The sequence below is a fragment of the Alexandromys fortis genome, unplaced genomic scaffold, assembly GCF_014885135.2.
Source record: "Alexandromys fortis isolate MF-2015 unplaced genomic scaffold, M_Fortis_MF-2015_v1.1 scaffold_63, whole genome shotgun sequence".
Taxonomy (NCBI): Eukaryota; Metazoa; Chordata; class Mammalia; order Rodentia; family Cricetidae; genus Alexandromys; species Alexandromys fortis.
In genome coordinates this window covers 5,616,003-5,634,589 of record NW_026067953.1, presented here as the reverse complement: position 1 = coordinate 5,634,589, position 18,587 = coordinate 5,616,003, and the positions used below count along the sequence as shown (strand labels likewise).

At 41.8% G+C, this 18,587-nt stretch overlaps 1 protein-coding gene across 2 annotated transcripts in view; it reads left to right on the top strand.

The window, feature by feature from the left end:
• Nucleotides 1-18,587, top strand: part of Efcab11 (EF-hand calcium binding domain 11) — a 174,028-nt gene that overhangs the window by 11,998 nt on the left and 143,443 nt on the right. For both annotated transcript variants that reach the window (XM_050151515.1, XM_050151516.1), the window contains exons 4-5: nt 16,311-16,412; nt 17,233-17,323. In XM_050151515.1, coding sequence (XP_050007472.1) covers nt 16,311-16,412; nt 17,233-17,323 — 193 coding nt within the window. The remainder of the gene's footprint in view (nt 1-16,310; nt 16,413-17,232; nt 17,324-18,587) is intronic.

Sequence of the window (18,587 nt, the reverse complement as noted above, 5' to 3'; positions counted from 1 at the left end):
ATGTCTCTGCAACATTTTGGTAACTTCGCTGAATAGAGAGTTCTCCTCACTTTTTGGTTTATTTTTAAACAGTCCACTTTAATTATAGAGGCACAGTTAAGAGGATGAAACTCTATAGAACTAATATAGATGGGGAGAGAGCTAGCTAAGGTAAAGTACAGTAGACGAGGAGAAGGAATGACGTGGGACGAGCATGGGCGTTTCAGAGTCGCAGGAGTCAGTCCATCAAGAATACTCAGCAGTATTGAACATTTACATCACCATTCAAAACTCTGAGTACACGAAAGGAAAGACAGATGAAACGGAGGAGAGAAACAGTAAGTCTTCAATGGTGGTTGGCGTTTCTTCATTCCTGTGGATGATAGAGCAGGTAGACTCCAGTCAGTGAGGCTAAAGAAGACCCGCAGCACCATCAACCACCAGCTTGACCCAGTTGTCCTCTGGAGAGTTCTCCCCCCAGGAACTGCCAGGTAAGTTCCTCCCAAGTCTTCACAGCACATGCATACAGCAGATTAGATCTTACAGTATATTTACTCTTTGTGGTTGAATTATAATCAATAGCAGGGCCTGTCCAGGAAAAGTTCCAGCTATTTGGAAACTAAGCAGCATGCTTATAAATAACTCATAAGTCAAATAAAATCAAAGGGAAGAGTTAGAAAATATTTTTACTTTAAGGAAACATTTCACATCGTTATGCGATGCATTGGAAATAGTACTTAGGAAGTAGTGTTAAATTTCTGTCTTATGAAAAAGAAAAGCAAACTCAAATTGGTGACCTCACCTTTGACTTTTAACTACAAAAGGAACAGCTGGTCTGGCTATGTGTGCATGTATTTATACATATAATGCAGATGAGGCCCAAGTAAATGGAAGGAAGAAATGACAAAGATTAAAGTGGAAATCAGTGAGACTGTGAAGAGAAAGACAAAGGAATTAAGAGCTGACTTATTTATTCTATTAGTGAATCAATAAAACTGTGAAGCACATAGGTGGGGCACCCAAATTACCAATCTCATGAATGACAGTGATAGATCCCATAGTTATTTAAAGCATAATTAGGACATACAAGGTTATATCAACAGTTTAGCAGCTTAGATGAAAACACTAGATTTCCTGAAAGACAACCTGCTAGAAAGCCCAGAAGAAGGAGATAATGGGAGCAGTTCTGTTAAAAAAAAACTGAATTCTGAGTAAAAACCCTTCCTGTAAAGAAAGGTCTAGGTAGGCCTGGAGGGTTCCAGTGGTGAAGTCTATGAAATATCAAAGAAAGAATATTAAGTAGTAGAATTTACAGTCTATGCTCGCTTTCTTCCAAACATTTATTAAATCATAGTCTTGTTTCTCTGGGCATGTGCTGTATTTTTCCTCTCTACTTTTGCACACTGTGAAATTTTACATTTGAAATTTTAGAAAATGTGAAGAAAAGCAAGTAAATCTTTTCTGTACACATTTGTAGTAGCTAATGAGTAATACTCAATAGTCTTACTCAGGCTCTTGGATTTGTTTGCAATTGCAGGTCTTATTGCTGCAAATCTTGTGTATCAGTTCCACGGACACCGTTCCTGATGTCTCCATCAGGACTACTGAAAACTCATGGCCAACCTTGTCTCTTCACACATTGACCTTTCCACTGACCAAGTTGAAACCTTCTTTACTGTTAGTGATACTAGGGGTTGAATACAGAGCCTCATACACCCTCATCACTTGCTGACCTGAGAGTGAGCTGTAGCCCTAGTGTAGGGATAAGTCCCACCCCTTAGGGGGCGTGTTCGCCTCAGGCTAAAGTTCTCCTATAAAATTGGTGAGCGTGCTCCCAGAGCTCTCTTCTGCTTTCCTGGTCTCCGCCGGAACAGTGGTTCTGTAAGTCTATTCCTCCATTAAAGCTGTCTATATTTTGACAATCTGTCTGCATTCGCTTACGCCGTTACATTTTGGCGTCCAACGTCGGGCTATTTTGCCCCCGACTCAAGCGCGTAGCCTGCTAGCTAACACAGCACGCTCCCGGGTGTCATTTTCTTAGTTTATGACTCGGGCCCCAGGGCTGAGTCCGAGATACACTCTGCCTTCAGGCCCATAATATCCAGAGAGGCAGGCAGATCTCTGTGAGTTCAAGGCCGGCCAGGCGGTGGTGGCAGACGCCTTTAATCCCAGCACTCCCGAGGCAAAGGCAAGCGGATCTCTGTGAGTTCAAGGCCGGCCAGGCTGTGGTGGCACACGCCTTTAATCCCAGTGCCTAGAAGGCAGAGACAAACAGATCTCTGTGAGTTCAAGGTGTGGTAGCAAACACCTTTAATCCCAATGCCTGGGAGGCAGAGACAGGCAGATCTCTGAGAGTTCAAGGAGAGCCTGGTCTACAGAGTTATTCCAGGTCAAAGAGATACAGAGAATATAAAATAAGTAAAAATAAATGAAATAGAGGTTAAAATAAAGCATACAAAGATGGAAAATACACAGAGAATCTTGATACTGTATACTATTATGCTCTCTTTGAATTGTTTGAATGCTGAGGAAGGAGCAACAGATGCTAAAAGATATTTGTTTATAAATGCTGCTGAACTAATCCAACGTAAAGATTTTGATGCCTTGACTTTGAAATTTGGATCTAAGGACATGATGCTTTCAAAAGGAGTTTCCTATTTTATTTTCACAGAGGATGAGACCCTGTTCATTTCTTCTATTTCGATATGGTATGATGGACCACGCCCTCCTGAACGGTTGCTGTGAATACCTTCAGAAAATTGCTTCACTCAACTGCCAACTGACATGGCCCTGGCACACAGGTTATACCATGAAAGACCTAATTAACGACGCCCCCATTCAGCAGGAAGCAGTTCGGAGAGAAATAACTGCACCCATGTTCCCAAATATTGCTTATAAATATTCTTTTACATTTAAAGGGGGATATGATAGAGATATGAATAATTTGCATTAGTATAGATTTTGCTTTATTGATAGAGATTTAAGGTCAGTTTTGTTATATGTATATGTATTTCTGATCTTTATTAAGGTATTGTGATTATGTAGTTCATTTAAAAATGTAATGTATATAGGTTGTTAATGGATAATCATTAATAATAGTCAAGTTTGTAGTCATGTTAGTTAGATTTTCTAGATATATAGATATATATTTCAGTTAGATCGGCATTCTTCATATCTTTCAAAGACTACGGAATATGCTATTAAATGTTTTAATAACTTAGGACTTTTCATGACAATGAGACACTCTGCTCCTGGCAGCACCAATCTACATCAAGAGGAAGATGGGCATCGAAGAGGATCCTTATGGCGTTTGATAGCCATTTGGGCAAGAAACTGCTCTTGCCTGGACTATTGCATAAACCGGACACAGAGAACCCGCAGAGAGAGGACTGCTGAACTTGCCTAAAGGTGAGATGACCTTTTGGGGTTCCTGATTCATGAAAGAGTCTGCAAGACATTCTTCAGGACAAGCAGATAGTGACTGCCTTTGAAATTTCCTGCTTTGTGGAAATGTCTGCTGGAAACTATGGGCCTGTAGGCTGAAGATGGATGCCCCAACGATACAGAGGAACTTTGGGTGACTGTCCAAGCAGCGAGATGTCTCTGTCATTTCTAGAGCTTTGGATTTCTTGTTTGCTTAGGTAATATTGTATCTTTCTGGAATCTTTGAAGGAATTGAAGAATAGTTAGTTATCGTTATAGTTTTCCTTAGTTATGATATAGATTATTGTAATTTTTACTTGATAACTGTTTTGTTATATGTAATTTTGCTATGTTAAGTTAAAGCCTTCCTTTTTTGTTTAAACAGAAAAAGAGGAAGTGATGTGGGACTGTCATATCAATCTGTTGATTTCATTGGCTGAGCAATAAAGAAACTGCTTGGCTGGCCCTGATAGGTTAAAGCATTGGTGGGAAGAGTAAACAGAATAGAATTCTGGGCGGAAGAGGAAGTGAGGTCAGACTCTGCTCTGCTCCCGGACAGGATGGACTTAGGCTAGAATCTTCCCGGTAAGCGCACCTTGGGGTGCTTACACACATTATTAGAAATGGGCTAGTCCAGGTGCGAGAGCTAGCGGAGAAGAGGAGAGTTCATGGGCCAAGCAGTTCTTAAATGAATACAGTTTGTGTGTTGTTATTTTGGGCATGAGCTAGCAAGCGGCCGGGGTGTTGGGGACGCAGCCCCGCCGCACCTATTTCAACACCCTAGCCTTCCAATACCATTTTTATATTGCAGGAAGCACAGTGTCATGACATTTTTAATTGTTATTTATACTTTAATATACTATATCATATGGTAAGATATCTTTTAAAGATTTATTTTATTTTATGTGTGTGGGTATTTTGCCTGCATGTATGTATGCACGCCATATGAGTGCCTGGGATCTGTGGAGATCAGAAGAGGAGTTCGTATGCCCTGAAACTAGTATTACAGATGGTTGTGCATCACCATATGGGTGCTGGGAGCCAAGCCCAGGTCTTATGCAAGAGCAACAAGTACTCTTACCTGCAGAGCCTCTTCAGTGCTATTGTAAGATATTTTCATGATACTTCGATGGAAAACACATTTACTTATTCATGTTTTTATTGGATGCATATGTATCTGATTTTCTCTATATGCACTATGTATGTATAGGTGCCCACCCCTGAAACTGGAGTAGCAGTCATGTGTGAGCTGCCCACTGTGGGTGATGGGAACCAAACCCAGGTCCTCTGCAAAAGCAACAAGTGTTCTTAACCACTGAACTAACTCTCCAACTCATGCACACACACACACACACACACACACGCACGCACATACACACACGTGTATGTGTGTGTGTGTGTACTTACTTAGATACCTTATATAAAGTATGGATTTTAGAACAATATTTTCAGAAGAACAGATGTTTTACCTAATCCCTAACTTAATATAGTTTTCCCAGGTTTTTAATTTCCTGTTGAAATTTTCACACTTTCAAAATATTTAAAATACTGTTTCTTTGATGCTCCAGTTAGTTGTAATGTCTTGGTGAAACTTTTCCTGCATTTTTTTCCTCTTAAGGTTTCTGTGCTTATAATCCAGTCTACAAAGAGTTTTGTCTTTTGGCAGGAGGCCTTCCTGCTTCTTTAGTGCTGATTGGGTTTCTCTGTCCCAAGAGTCCCCTGATAGGCAATAGTCCCAATAGCCAATGGACTATTCTGCCTGGACAAAGGTCTTCCCCTTGCTCATTATTTTTTGTGCTTTATCTCTGCTGTGTGAAGTCTGACTGTGGCTGAAGACACCTTAACAGTCATCCTTTCCATAGTTCTCTGTCTTATATATGTTTTCTGATCTGAACTAAGGCTCTAACTCCATGAAGAATTTTTAGTTGTTGTTGGATGGTACTTTAGTTGTTGTTTGTCCTTCTTTGAGATAGAGTTCCATGCAGCACAAGCTGTTCTGAAGCTCTCTAAGGAGCTGACAATGTCCCCATCTCCCCAGTTCTGGAATGTCACGCATTGTCTACCATACCTGGTTTAATGCAGAGTTGAGATTTGAACTTAGGGCCTCCTGCATGCTTGGCAAGCACTTTGCCAATTGAGCTACTTCTCTAGCCCCACACCGAAGAAGTTCTTTCCTTAACTGAAGGGATGAACTGGGATAATAGCTTGATTTTCTTCATTTCTCTGAGGTATACAGAGAAGTGTGGGTTCTAAAAGATGGACTTCCCAGTTCTTTACTGTGCAGTGAGTTCGGCACAAATGTCGATTTTCAGGGTAACTTTCTCTATGCTCAGTATTTTCTTAGGGCTCCTCCTAGTAAAGTCTCTCTCACATTTAGTAAACATGACTACATGAAAAAGTGTTTCCATTTAAGTTGAATTCATAGGGTTTCACCCCAGTGCAAAAAGTGGGGTGTTATTGAAGCATGAATTCTGGCGTAAGGTTTCCTTCCTTTGTTCCAGAAGCATTTCCTCTGTGTGTGTGCGCTCTGCAGTGAAGCTAATGGCTGCTTCATGCCATGCTGCCTCTACTTCCCTCTTCTTTTTGTTTGCTTAGGTCTCCTGTCAGAGAGGTTGACTTGTGGTAGAAGATAACTTATGTCATGAAGTCACCGTCCTTGCTAACTTTCTAGTGGTTGCATGCTGACTTCATTCAGAGTGCTTGTCATTTGCAGCAGTTGGGGAGCTTCCTTCGGACAGCTTTAATGTGCAGGCACAAGTATTCCACAGTCAGTACATTGGCACGGTGTCTGTTGTACCTGATTTCTGTGTGTAATGAAGACTGCCGTATTCTGACCCATTTTCTCAGATTCATTATGGCCAAAGGGTTGCTTCACCTCGAGTTTTCCAGAACTGAAAACAGACTTAGGGGTCTCTAACTTTGATAATAGGCTTGGGGACTTACTCCAGTATGTGTATCCTTGCATTTGATATCAAAGAATGACTCTCACAACCATTTTTCAACCAAATCATTAGGATGCTTCTTTCCATAATTTAGTGTTAAAAGATATTTCAAAAGGTCACTAAGTAAATTAGATATCAGAGAAATTCAGGGGGTAGCAGCGGAAGGATTAATTTGGAAGGTTGAGATCAAATGTAGGTGCTTTGTGTCTTGTTCCAAAATTGACTGTGAAGACCTGCTTTCGTCTCCAAGCTTCTAGCATTTTCCCTTCTCCCAGTCTTGAGATCAATATCAAATTATCTTTCTCAGAGCATCTCTTTCTTCGGGATTAAAGGAATAGATTTATAACTAGGGCACCAATTCTCCCTCCCCATGCAGCTTTAGCTCGTGTTTACTTGACTGCTGTGACTCCAGGCCACAGACATCTAAGAGAAACAGTTAAATAGCTATTCCGCCAGAAGTAACCATCCAACTCCGCTGCTAACATGAATTCATTCTATTAGAACTGCCAATCCTAAACCAATTTCACACCATCTACTCTTTTTCTTCCCCATAGATCACAAGGGTCACATTTGCCACCTGGCATTTCTCTTGAAAGAAGTGGATTATGGAGAGATTAAATGTCTTCAAGTATGTTGTCTCTCTCCATAGTGTGTTTTTCATATTTATTTTATTTTCATGTTTATGAGTGTTTTTTCTGCATGTATGTGTGTGCCTGGTGGTAGTAGCCACCATGTGGATGAGAGCTGAACCTGTGTCCTCTGCAAGGACAGCAAGGGCTGTTAACCTCTGAACTCTCTCCAGAATCTCTCCATAGTGATTTTACATTGAAGGAGTTAAGTGTTGGCCCTTTAGCTTTCTGAAATTGTACCTATTTTGATAATCCTTTCCTCAAAGTTCTTCTGGGTATTTGTGATTGGGAATTCTCTTTCTGCTACCCAAAGGATTTTTTTTTTTTAAAAGACAGAATCTCATGAGGCCCAGGCTAGCTTCAGTCTTTCTACATAATCAAGGATGACCCTGAACTCATGCCTGCACCTTCCAAGTATTGACATGACAGCCCTTTATCACCATACATAGCTCCACAGCTGTTCAAGTCAAGGCCATAGCAGGTGTCTATGCAGGGTTCTTTGACACTAGAGCTTCCTAAATGAGGTCTAGACACATGTTCTGGATTCATCTTGACTCAGTTGTTCCTAAATAAGGGCAGTGTTCTGAAGATGCACCTCACTCCAGTTTGGGACAGTAGCTGGGTGCCCAGATCTTGACTTACAAGGACTTGTAGTCCTCTTAGAAGATGGGTCGTGTCTGTTAGAAGTCTCTTATGAAAATGAAGAAAAACGCAAAGTTGAGTCAACGCTGTTAGTAATAGGTATAGGATAGCTAAAAAGTACTTTCTGGGAGAATCTGGGGGGATTCCCAAATAAGTAGCGAAGAGGTAGTATGGATTTTTACTTCTGTCACCCAACAGGCAAGTGGGTTTGAATATCAACGAACTAGAGTAGCCAAGACAAAGGACTTGAGAAAAAAAAAGTCAAGCCATCTAGTTAAAGAAGTGATAGATGACTAATGAGATCGATGTCAGTATACAGGCTTCCTTACTCAGAAGGTTTTGCTCACAGCTTGTCTTACATTGTTGAAAGAAACTGGAACTAGAAGAAGCCTAGAAACACTCACCTGTGCCCTATTTTAAGATGAGACTGATACAGAAAAGAGGTAAGAGAACATACAGCTGGCATTTGTACAAGTCTTTAGAGAAGACTTTTGCATGTGTTACATCATTTGTTATTTTATAGACAATAATTACAGGCGTCATTTCTTGACAATTATGTGCAGCTCTGTAACGAGCACATTGTGGTAGCTATTTAATCAACTTTATGATATTATCAATTGCTCCCCCCCTTTGAGACATTAAAAATATGAAGTTTAGAGTAGTTAAGTCGTTTGCCTAGAATGCTACAACTGACTAGGAACTTGCTGTCATGGCCGCCTGATAAACTCTTCCCTTGATTTTCAATAGTGCCATGGGTCATGTTTATGGTCACAGCAGGACTAGGGCTGATATTTACTCCCCTAAGGAACAGGATAGTTGAAATAAGGAATGTTGTCAGGTTACATATGGCAAATCAGCAGGTTCGATATCAGCAGTCACAGTTTCAGACTCTTCTGAATCCTAGCATCCAGAGCAAATAGAGAAACAAGCAGGTACAGCAGTCAGTGCCCACACAGGAAACACCTTCTAGACAGCCAGTCCCTGGCCTGGGGCATTTCTTCCATGCTCTCTTATGGGAAGAGGCTACTGAGTGGATATCCAAGCCCACAGACAGTTCAGTACATACAGTAGTGACTTTTGCAGCTGTCCCTTAAGTTTTCTTTAGGGTAGGTTCATGTTTAATGCCAGGACATGTCAGCATGGCTCTATGAAAGTCAAAGACCATGTGCCCTGAATATGAGACTCCCAGATGATCTGCCGCCATTGTAGAGTGAGACATAGGGCATTGTTTGAATAGCAGCATGTAAATTAATGGTGCTTTTGCTTGCTCACTGTATGCTGAACAAGCACTACAGATGAGAACCTAGTGAGCATGCTCAGTGGAGTCTTCACACAGTTATCTTCATTTTTATCACAATGCTTTATAGAATATGGTCTGGGGGCAGAGTCGGGGTGGGAAGAGCCCAGATAAAGTACCTCAGAATTTTGATTTTGTTTGAAGGCTACATTGCAAATTTTTTTGTTTCCTTATATCATAACCTCTTTAAAAATAATCTTTTACTGAGAAACCCTGTCTCGAAAAAAAAATCTTTTTCTTTCATACTTACACAAGCAAAGTCTTTCCTGGAAGTTAATTTTAACCTTCAGATTTGAATGATGGGAAAATCAAAGGGATTGATTCATCATCATGGTAATTATGGGCTGTTTGACTCAGTCATGCTATCCAGTGTAAGTTCAATTGAAAAATAATTTGTAGATGATTATTAGGTTAATGGTCAGTTGGCTTGTGTGCCTTGTCTATTACTGTCTTGTCTGATTTGTTAGCTGAGTAAATATATTTTTCTAAATTTAAATTTCCATTTCTAGTCTTTTAGGTCCCGTACTTGTGTGTATCTTGAGATATCAGACTCCTGTTTGAGAACAAATGTTAAGAGATAGCAGGAGTGAAGCCTTCCACATCTTATTGAACTTCGTAGTTCTTTCTCTGTGTAGACTGGAGTTGCTGCATCTTAAAATCATAATCTGAAGACCAGATGTGTTGCCTGCATATAGACATCTATAAGTTTATTTCATTCTCCCTCTAGAGAATGGGAAATATCTTCCTTGTAGGGACAGGAAAGAATTAGGAGACAGACCCTGACCTAAGGGAAGTTCTGGAAAAGTTATTGCCTTTTCCTCTGTGACTGGATGTTGTGCTAATACTGTAGACACCTGAGAAGAAGGGAACTTCCTTCCTGGAAGCAGACATTGAAGATGGGGAGGATTTGGGTAACGGGTGGAGCCAAGAGGAGGCTGCAGAAAATGAATGTAGAGTTGCCAGCAGCTCTCCTCGAGCTCCCATGGATCCTAACTCAGCCTACATTCAGACTTCCCCATCCACTCCACACCCATAGAAGCCCCAGGTATCTTAGTGACTTTGCTGGGGTGTTGGTCACTGCTACTCTGCAGCTGGGCTGTGGAGAAGGCCCCCTCCCTCACACCTCTCGTCGATTCTTTCCCCCATGGTGTTTACTCTCAGGTCTCTGTTTTTCTTCTTGTAGCAATGCTGTCCCAACACTATCCTCTTAGATCTGGTCATCCTGATCTGCCATGTCTCAAGCTATTAAGAAAGCATCCTTCCCAAATCAGAGTTGGTTGGAGTCCTGCCACCTCCTGCCCCACAAGGAATATAGCACATGGGTGGAAATGACCCCCATTCTGCCTGTTTACTGGCCTCATGCAGCTGAGAGCCGGGAAGGAGGATAAGGGCCAGTTCTCTGAGAAGGCTGAGACTTTAAATTGCCGAATGAGGCAGGACTTGGCACTCTTAGCACAGCTTTATGGTCAGGAGACCATAATGAAAATGTAACGACTCCTGTCTGTTCATAGGAATAAGATCTCTAAGCTGCTGTAACACGTCTCCGCCCAGGGATAGAGGAAAGCTTGATTTCTTCTAGCAGTATAGATCCCATTCTCTTTGTCCTTTTCTGCAGGCGGTTGGAAGAGAATATCAGTCCTCTGGTTTTCCTTATCCCTTGCTCTGACAACTGAGCATGTGGGTGTCACTTTTGTCTTCGTCCTTACAGTCTTTTTATACAGACACAGTGCACCACCCCCACAGTGCATGGCTTTCAAATAATCTGAATTTCCTCAAACTAGAAAAGCCCTACATTATGCTACTTCTTCCTTTGAAGGCCTTGGTTTTTTAGGCATTTCAGTTCTTGGGAAATTAATATTTGGTCTAGTGAGCATGAACTTTGCCTTTTTCGCCAGTCCTAGGACCAGCCTCTCAGCCAAATCACCTGGCATTTTTATTGTTTTCTCCTTCACTCTCCCTGGGTTTATTGCAGTTTCTAATTTGAGCTCCCTATGATAGCCAGACACCAGACTGCTTCATTCTGAAGAGGATTTCTCTGCGTGCACTGACCCTGAAGCTTAGAACTGTGACCCACAAAAAGATATACATAATGGAACTTTCAAAGAAAAAAATTTGATAGTTTTATTTGATTTTTGAATACATTCACTCCTGTGGTGAAGGCTGATTACCCTCGTAGGAAACAGCTTTTCAAAAAGTAGGGAAAAACTCACCTTCGTGGTCTCTTGCTATATGGGTATCTGTATCACACATATTAAGTAGTCCAGGAATCATCATCACAGAACATGAAAAGCATTCATTTTGCCTAGGATAGGTTACAAGACGGAAGGACATATTTTCCAGTTGTGTAGAAAATGCCTAGACTTACAGAATCAGGAAGGATTTGTAGAAAGTGTTGAACTTCATGATGTTCTTCAAAGGCTGTGTGTCTTCACGGCTGGATCACTAACCCGTGATGGCCCTTAGTGATGGCCTTTAGGGAGCAGGACCCAGTTCCAGGAAACTAGGTGTGCCCTTGAAGGGGCTATCGGGGTTCTCTTTCTTTCTAGATATCTGATACCATCAATAGGACAGTTTCTCCCACCGTGCACTCCAACCATGACAATAGTACCTAGGGGTCGTTGACTGGACTCTCTGAAACCAGAGGCAAGAATAAACCTCTGTTTCCTTTGGATTATCTGTCTTATATTTCCTAAGCTGTGAGCCTCAGTTTGGCGTCTTGTGAGGCCACCACCCTCAGTGACACTGCCACACAAGGAAATGTGGGAACTGTCTTGTCATTAGAAAAGATCTTGCTAACAGAAAAAAGTCTACAAAACACCATTAGAATCCAGGTCCACTGGCAGGTTCTGTACACCTCTGTGGACCTGTTGGAGAGCACAAACAGCCAGACCCTGTAATTCTTGGTGTCACCAGTGTCGTGACCCTGATTTGTAACTCCGGTGCTGTGTGTATAGATAACTGTAAGTTGAACGGTGTATACGGAGAACTCGATATTGTGTCTGAATTTAGAATTTTCTAGAACATACTCTCTTTCTTTGTGGTGGTGGGGGGCACGGATAATGCATTTGGTATGAAATCTGACATAAATGGAGTTATTGAGAGTCTTTTTGAAGTGGTAATTTTCGGTTTGAATATTGCGACAGCAGGTGGAGCTAGTAGTAGGAATTCTATTCCTGGGCCATTTAAAAGGCAGCAAGATCTACAAGCCTTACATCACTGTGTCTGCTGCAAAGCTTTAGAATAGTAAATTATTAAGTGTTAGCTTTGGAAAGCGATTGTAGTATTGCAGCAAGAAAGCTGTGCTAAATGAAAACTTAGTCTTCAGAAAAGAGGCTTGGTTGAGATGTGTGTGGCCCTGGGAAGCAACCCGAGAGCGTGCTGTGGACCATGTGTTTACAGGGTTCTAAGTGTAGCTGTGCCTCAGACCTCCCACTGTTTAAAATAGGAGGTATATGCCTGTGGGGAAAACAGTATGAAAAGACATGATTATTCAGAATAGTGTCATTTGTGTGATTAGATTTTCATTTTAAGTGGTAGTAAACATACAATTTAAATACTTTTTCCTATTAAAAACCAAAGAACATTTGCTCTTTATACTATACAGTTGTGAAATGATGACATATATACTTTATAACTCCAAATATGGCTGTGTTATCTGAATATGTAATTAAAGAAGACCACAGCATTCATATGCTCTCTTTCCTTATGAATCACACAGCGACCTATGCAGCTATACTCTGCCCCTCATTTCTCTGAGTGAGCTGCAGTGATCAGAGCAGACCTTTGGCATGAATGTATTTCTTTTCTCTCTGAATCCTATTTTTTTTCTTAAAGTGATAGTTTATTTTACTGGCCATGTAATTAAAAAAAAAAAGACTCACTTTTTGCCATTACTCTCTGGAGTTAAAGATAGTTCAAAACATATATCTTAATTTTTTTTTTTTTTGCTGAGAATTAGAAATGATATCTCCATAATTATTCTTATTTATTCAGTACATGTTACTTACCTGGCAAGCATATAATGAATGCCTGTTGCACACAGGTTTCATGCTAAACACTGGGAATGAATTTTTAAATAGCACATGATCTTTTTCCCTACCATCTCTCAGCTAAACATGTGGTCAGGCCACTGCCATAGAGCCCAAGCAATTCCTTTAGTGTGTTGTGACCTCTGGACTGCTGGTTGCAGCAAAAGGTTGAGCAACAGCAGAGAACCTTTAAAGTGAAGGTGATACTTCAGTAGCATCTGGAAGGAGATGTGTGATTAAAAATTCACTAGGAGAAGTAAAGAAAAAGGTGCTTTCAGGCAGTGTGTTTGCATGTGCCAGGGCACTATGTGCGAAGAGTCTGTGGATGCAAGAAGCACCTGGGTGCTTGCTTAGAGGGGCTGCTTCTTGACCTGGGGTAGGATGCTGATGGGTCTTACAGGATTCACGAAGAACCTGTGGATGCAAGAAGCACCAGGATGCTTGCTTAGAGGGGCTGCTTCTTGACCTGGGGTAGGATGCTGATGGGTCTTACAGGATTCATGAAGAACCTGTGGTTGCATGATGCACCAGGATGCTTGCTTTGAGGGGCTGCTTCTTGACCTGGGGTAGGATGCTGATGGGTCTTACAGGATTCATGAAGAACCTGTGGGTGCAGGAGGCACCAGGATGCTTGCTAGAGGGGCTGGACCATGGGCTGAGGTAGGACGCTAATAGATCTTATAGAATGCGCACCGCCTGTGAATAAATTATTCAGGAATTTCAGCAACTCTGGGTGTGATTTAATTTATTAGCTTTTGGAGTTCATGAAACTAAAGTTATGGATATGATCTTTGGGAACATGCATGGCTAGACTTAATTTCAACCTCAGCTAGCATTTTAAAATATGTTCTCTGGTCACAGGGTGATTAGATGGGAATGGAGCCGCATCAATCTCTGTCCTTAGCAACTACAGGAAAAAATGCTGCATATGCTAATTCAGTGCAGCACAGTCTACCCTCTGCATCCAAAGTTGCTACACTTTCACCAACTACAATGGAAAGTATTCGAAATAAAATTCCTCTGAACCGAACACCTGTGTACTTTTTCTTCATCATTGTTGCCCAAACAATGCAGTCCAATTACATAGTGATTATGTTAGTTACATAAGCAACTACAAGTGATCTGGAGATGACTTGAACTTTACAGGAGAGTTGTGTAGGATTATACTCAAACACTACATCATTTTGTATAAGGGAGTTTTGCATCCTCCAGTTTTGATGTCTTCTGGGAGAATCCTGGAATGTGCATCCTCCTTGGACGCCAGTGGGCCTGGATGGCTCTATTTATTGAATATCTGCTGGACAATGTAGCTGGGAGATAATGCCTGCTCCCTTAAGAGAAAGGCTTCCTGGGTTATTTTTCCTCTTAGCTGTCTTCAAAGTGTCATACAGTAAACACATCTAAACCACAGCACTTTATCTGTCCCCTGGTCCTGCTTTCCCCCTGGGCCTTTCATCCCTTTAACTGACACCTCACACCACTGGGTACTCAATACAGAACCTCTGTGTTATATTTGACCTTTCACCTGTCACATCTAACTCATCATCAAGTTGTGCCATTGCAGTTCTAAAGCATGGCCTTCCACCCCTGTCCCTTTCACTGCTCGTTCCCATAATTGCTTTTACTCCCAATCCTTTTATACAAAAACAAGAACATGAAATGCCTTTCCAAAGTCTAAATCAGATCATATCAATTCTCAATGAAAACCTTCTAATGACTTCCTATTGCAACTTCAGTAACGCCCAGTCATTTCCCGCAGTCCCCAAGGACTGAGAGTTCAGGCCCTGTGTCCCTCGCCAACTCTGTATTATTTCTTCCTCTCTTTTTGAAGCCGTTCTAGTTGCGTGGTCTTCCTTTCGTTTCCTACGCCTTGGCCTTGGCATATGCTGTTCCCTGCCTGGATTGCTCCTCTTCTCATTCTGTGGCCACTGTTGTATTTCCATGGTTTGGGTCTTCGCTTAAATATCTCCTCCACTAGGAGCCCCCTCCTCGAGTCTATGCCACAAGGACTCCTGGGTCCCCTTACAGCCTTTCACCCTCTTCCCATCATTGCACATGCCACAGTTTTCAGGGATGTGTGCACCTGCAGTCAGATTGCATAATGGCCACCTCCCATAGTACTCCGTTTCCTTGGGAACTGAAATCATGTTCTTTTGCACCTTCTACCTCCAGCATTTATTATAGTGGCTGGCACATGGTGGGTCTTTAAAAATTGTAAAATAATCATTTAAAAACATAAAACTACATGATTTTTAAAGCTTATAAATCATTAATCTCAAATAAAAAAGAAAAATTAAACTTATTTATCTATTTTAATGTGTATTGGTGTTTTTGCCTTGGGATTGGATTCTCTGGAGTTAGACAGTTGTGAGCTTCCATGTGGGTGTTGGGTATTGAACCTGGATCCTCTGGAAGAGCAGTCTGTGCTTTTAGCCACTGAGCCATCTCTCCAGTCCCAAGAAAATTATTTTAGCATTGCAAACTCTTGAAGCTGTTTTGGGAAAGACATATGGTTCAATGTTATTAGTTATGCCGCCCAAACGATAGAGTTACACATACTTATTATATAGTTTGGGGCTGTTTTTAAAACAAAATGATAACTTTTTAATGGAAATCCTACATTATGCAAACGAACTGCTCTTTCTATATATTTCAGGCTCAGTTCACTAAAATGTCTAAATTCTTGGCTCCGCTCCTTAAACCTGCTACAAAGATCACATTAGAATTCTTTTTAATAGACACTGTAAGCACAGTACCCAACCTCATAACATCACGCTGGGTTCTTTTATTATGAGAGTCGCAGGGAGCTGAGCCCGAGGCTGCTGAACACGTTGTGGGGTGTATCCAGGCTGGGGATGGTGCCAGCTCTATTGTTTATGTAATATTCTCTCCACCTTTATCTGTGGCATACAATTGGTGTTGACTTTTGAGAAACTACTTCTCTGACCCTATCTCTCAGTTGGGGGAAAAAAACCTGCTGAAATGACATCTGGCTAGGGGAGAAAAGGTATTATAGCAGTGTGCTAAAAGGCAAATTATGCGAGTTTCTTTAATAAGCGATTCCGTGCCTGCCTTTTGGACCCATCAGAGGGAGAGTGTTCAACTTTTTCAAGGTCATGGCTCCTCATCCCTGAGAAGCTCAGTGAACCTGCGTGTCTCTGGTTTTCACCACTGGTTACTAGGGTTGTACTTGCTTAGCGTGTAGCACGACATAATGTCTTTCTGACTGCATTTATGAGTAAATACCCTTTGTGAAAGATAAAACTGAAACGTTTTGTGATATTTATCACTGTTCATGTCTGGCTTATTTCTTCCTGAAGAGGAATGTAGTCATCTTTGGCAAACTGTTTTTCTCCCCCACAATTCCTAGGCATATCACTTGAGGGGTTTCTGCATGTCGTACAGAGAAAGAAGGAAGCACAGCTCTATCGTAATGAGATAAGGCACATCTTCACGGCTTTCGACGTGCACTGTAAGTGTCGGCAAAGTGCTTTCCTGGAAGAGTTGCTGCTGAGGAATCGGGAATGGGGATGTATCCCCTGTGGTGCAGTAAACATGGGCCATCCCTACCACATTCTGACTGTGGCCACAGCTGTTGGTGGGGATCTTTTCCTAAGTAGGGATGCTCAGTTTCTGGCCCTACATGAAATATTTACCATTATTAACTGGATTTGTGTGCTTGCCTATTGTACCTGTATTGTAGTGGGTGATAACCAAAGGACTGGCCATCTGGGGGTCCAAGCCACAAGCCAGCCATGGGCATGTGGGAGACACTTTGCAACTCTCACTTTGACCCATACCTGACTGAAAGAATCATTTTCCATGCTAGATGTAACTTCCAAGATTCGCGCACTGGCTACAGTTGTAATTTCCTCTACATATTAATATATAATAGGTCTCATGCCAAGCTGGAAAGCAATGAATTTGGAGGCCTGAAATGTTTTGGCCTATCACAGAGACGCGAAGCCCAGTGCATCGTTACAGTCCTGTCTAAGTAACTCTTTCCCCAGGACTTAGAGACCCGGAAAGTGCAAAGCTGCCAGTGGCCTTTCAGTTTATGTAGGACTGCACTAAAGGACAGGCAGGGTATCACTACCATATTCTGAAATTCTTCCAGGGAGAAGTGTTCACTGGATGTATAATGACCTATGTAAGATAACTGCAAATTACTGCTTTTTAAAAAAATTTTAATAATATGTTAAATTTTAACTTCCCATAACAACTATGACTGAAGTCATAGTTCACAGGGTTTATAGGAGTAAGTGAATGCTTGATATTTTGTTTTCATCTAGATCGTGGATTCTTAACTCTAGAAGATTTCAAAAGGGCGTTTAGTCGAGTGGCTCCCAAGCTACCGGCGAGGACAGTGCTGGAGGTGTTCAGGTACGGCGCTAAGGTTGCTGCATCCATCCGTTTACCCTTGTATTTACCACCTGCTCACAGGTATTTTCACTTTAACAGAGAACCCTCATTTATGCTGACTTTTCACTTTTGGACATTTCTTCTTACAACATAGTTTTATGGTCCAGGAGAGAAATCAGTAGTTAGCTGTGAGTCTAGCTACTTCTTTGGCAGGGGCCTATAAGGAAAGGGGAGGGAGAACCATGTGAGTTCATGTGTCACGATAAAGCTTTATTGGTACTTGACACAGTCTGCACTGGTCAGCAAGGCACCGTGGCGGCCCCTCGTTCATTTGCTCCCCAAGCTGCCGCTGTCAGTTCGGTTGCGGTCTACACCTTCAGTGCATCTCTTCAAAACGGGCAGTGTGTGTTGGGAGCCTGCAGATTGTAAAGTTAGTGGCACTAGCTTCAGGCGTGCAGACCTGAGGGAGGGGCCCAGCTGCCTTGCTTGAGCCCATCGTCCACTGTCACCAGGTATGTTAAATAGTTTAGTCACTAGCAACATCCAGGAAAACCCAAATACTGAAAGATCATAAGAGATATTCCTGCATTTCTTTCCAAAAAACATCGGCAAGCCTAGCCTGAATGGTAGTGTCATAGTTACGGTGGACCTGGGTTCCCCATCTTGTTCCTCTGGTACCTTTAACTCCCGACTGCTACTTGCTCTGGGGTAGCTGTTGAAACTTCAGCCACCTTATCTGGATGGCAGCAGTTGAGAGGACAGGACAGAAGCCCTGACTCTTCTTCTGAGGGTCTATACCAACCCTACACTCCAGTGACCAACACTTAGGTTCAAGACTGCTTGTACCTGCAGGGGAGGGTGAGGGGCTTTGTACAATCTTGTGCCTGCTTCATAGAGGTTCTGATACTGAAGAAGAAAGAGAGGGAATGGATATTGGGGGACATCTGGCAGATACTCCCTTTTGGGAGAAAAGTAATTGAGTGGAATCTGGCCTGAAGCCAGCCCTGCTCAATAGAAATTATCAAGCAGGTTATTTGAATAAGGATTGTGCGCATTATCATTAACAGTGACATATATGAAATTCATCTGCTGCCTCGCTCACAGGCAAGCCATTGAGAGGCTATTGAAGGGGAACATGTATCCTGATGCATACAAAGTGAATGCAGAGAATGTAGGTGATTTTCTAAAAGCAGGTTCTTAAAAGTATATTAGCATCTGTTTAGGTGCTTCGTGATGAGGGGAACAGTGAATATCAATGTATTTCTACCTTACAGTGGTAGATTTT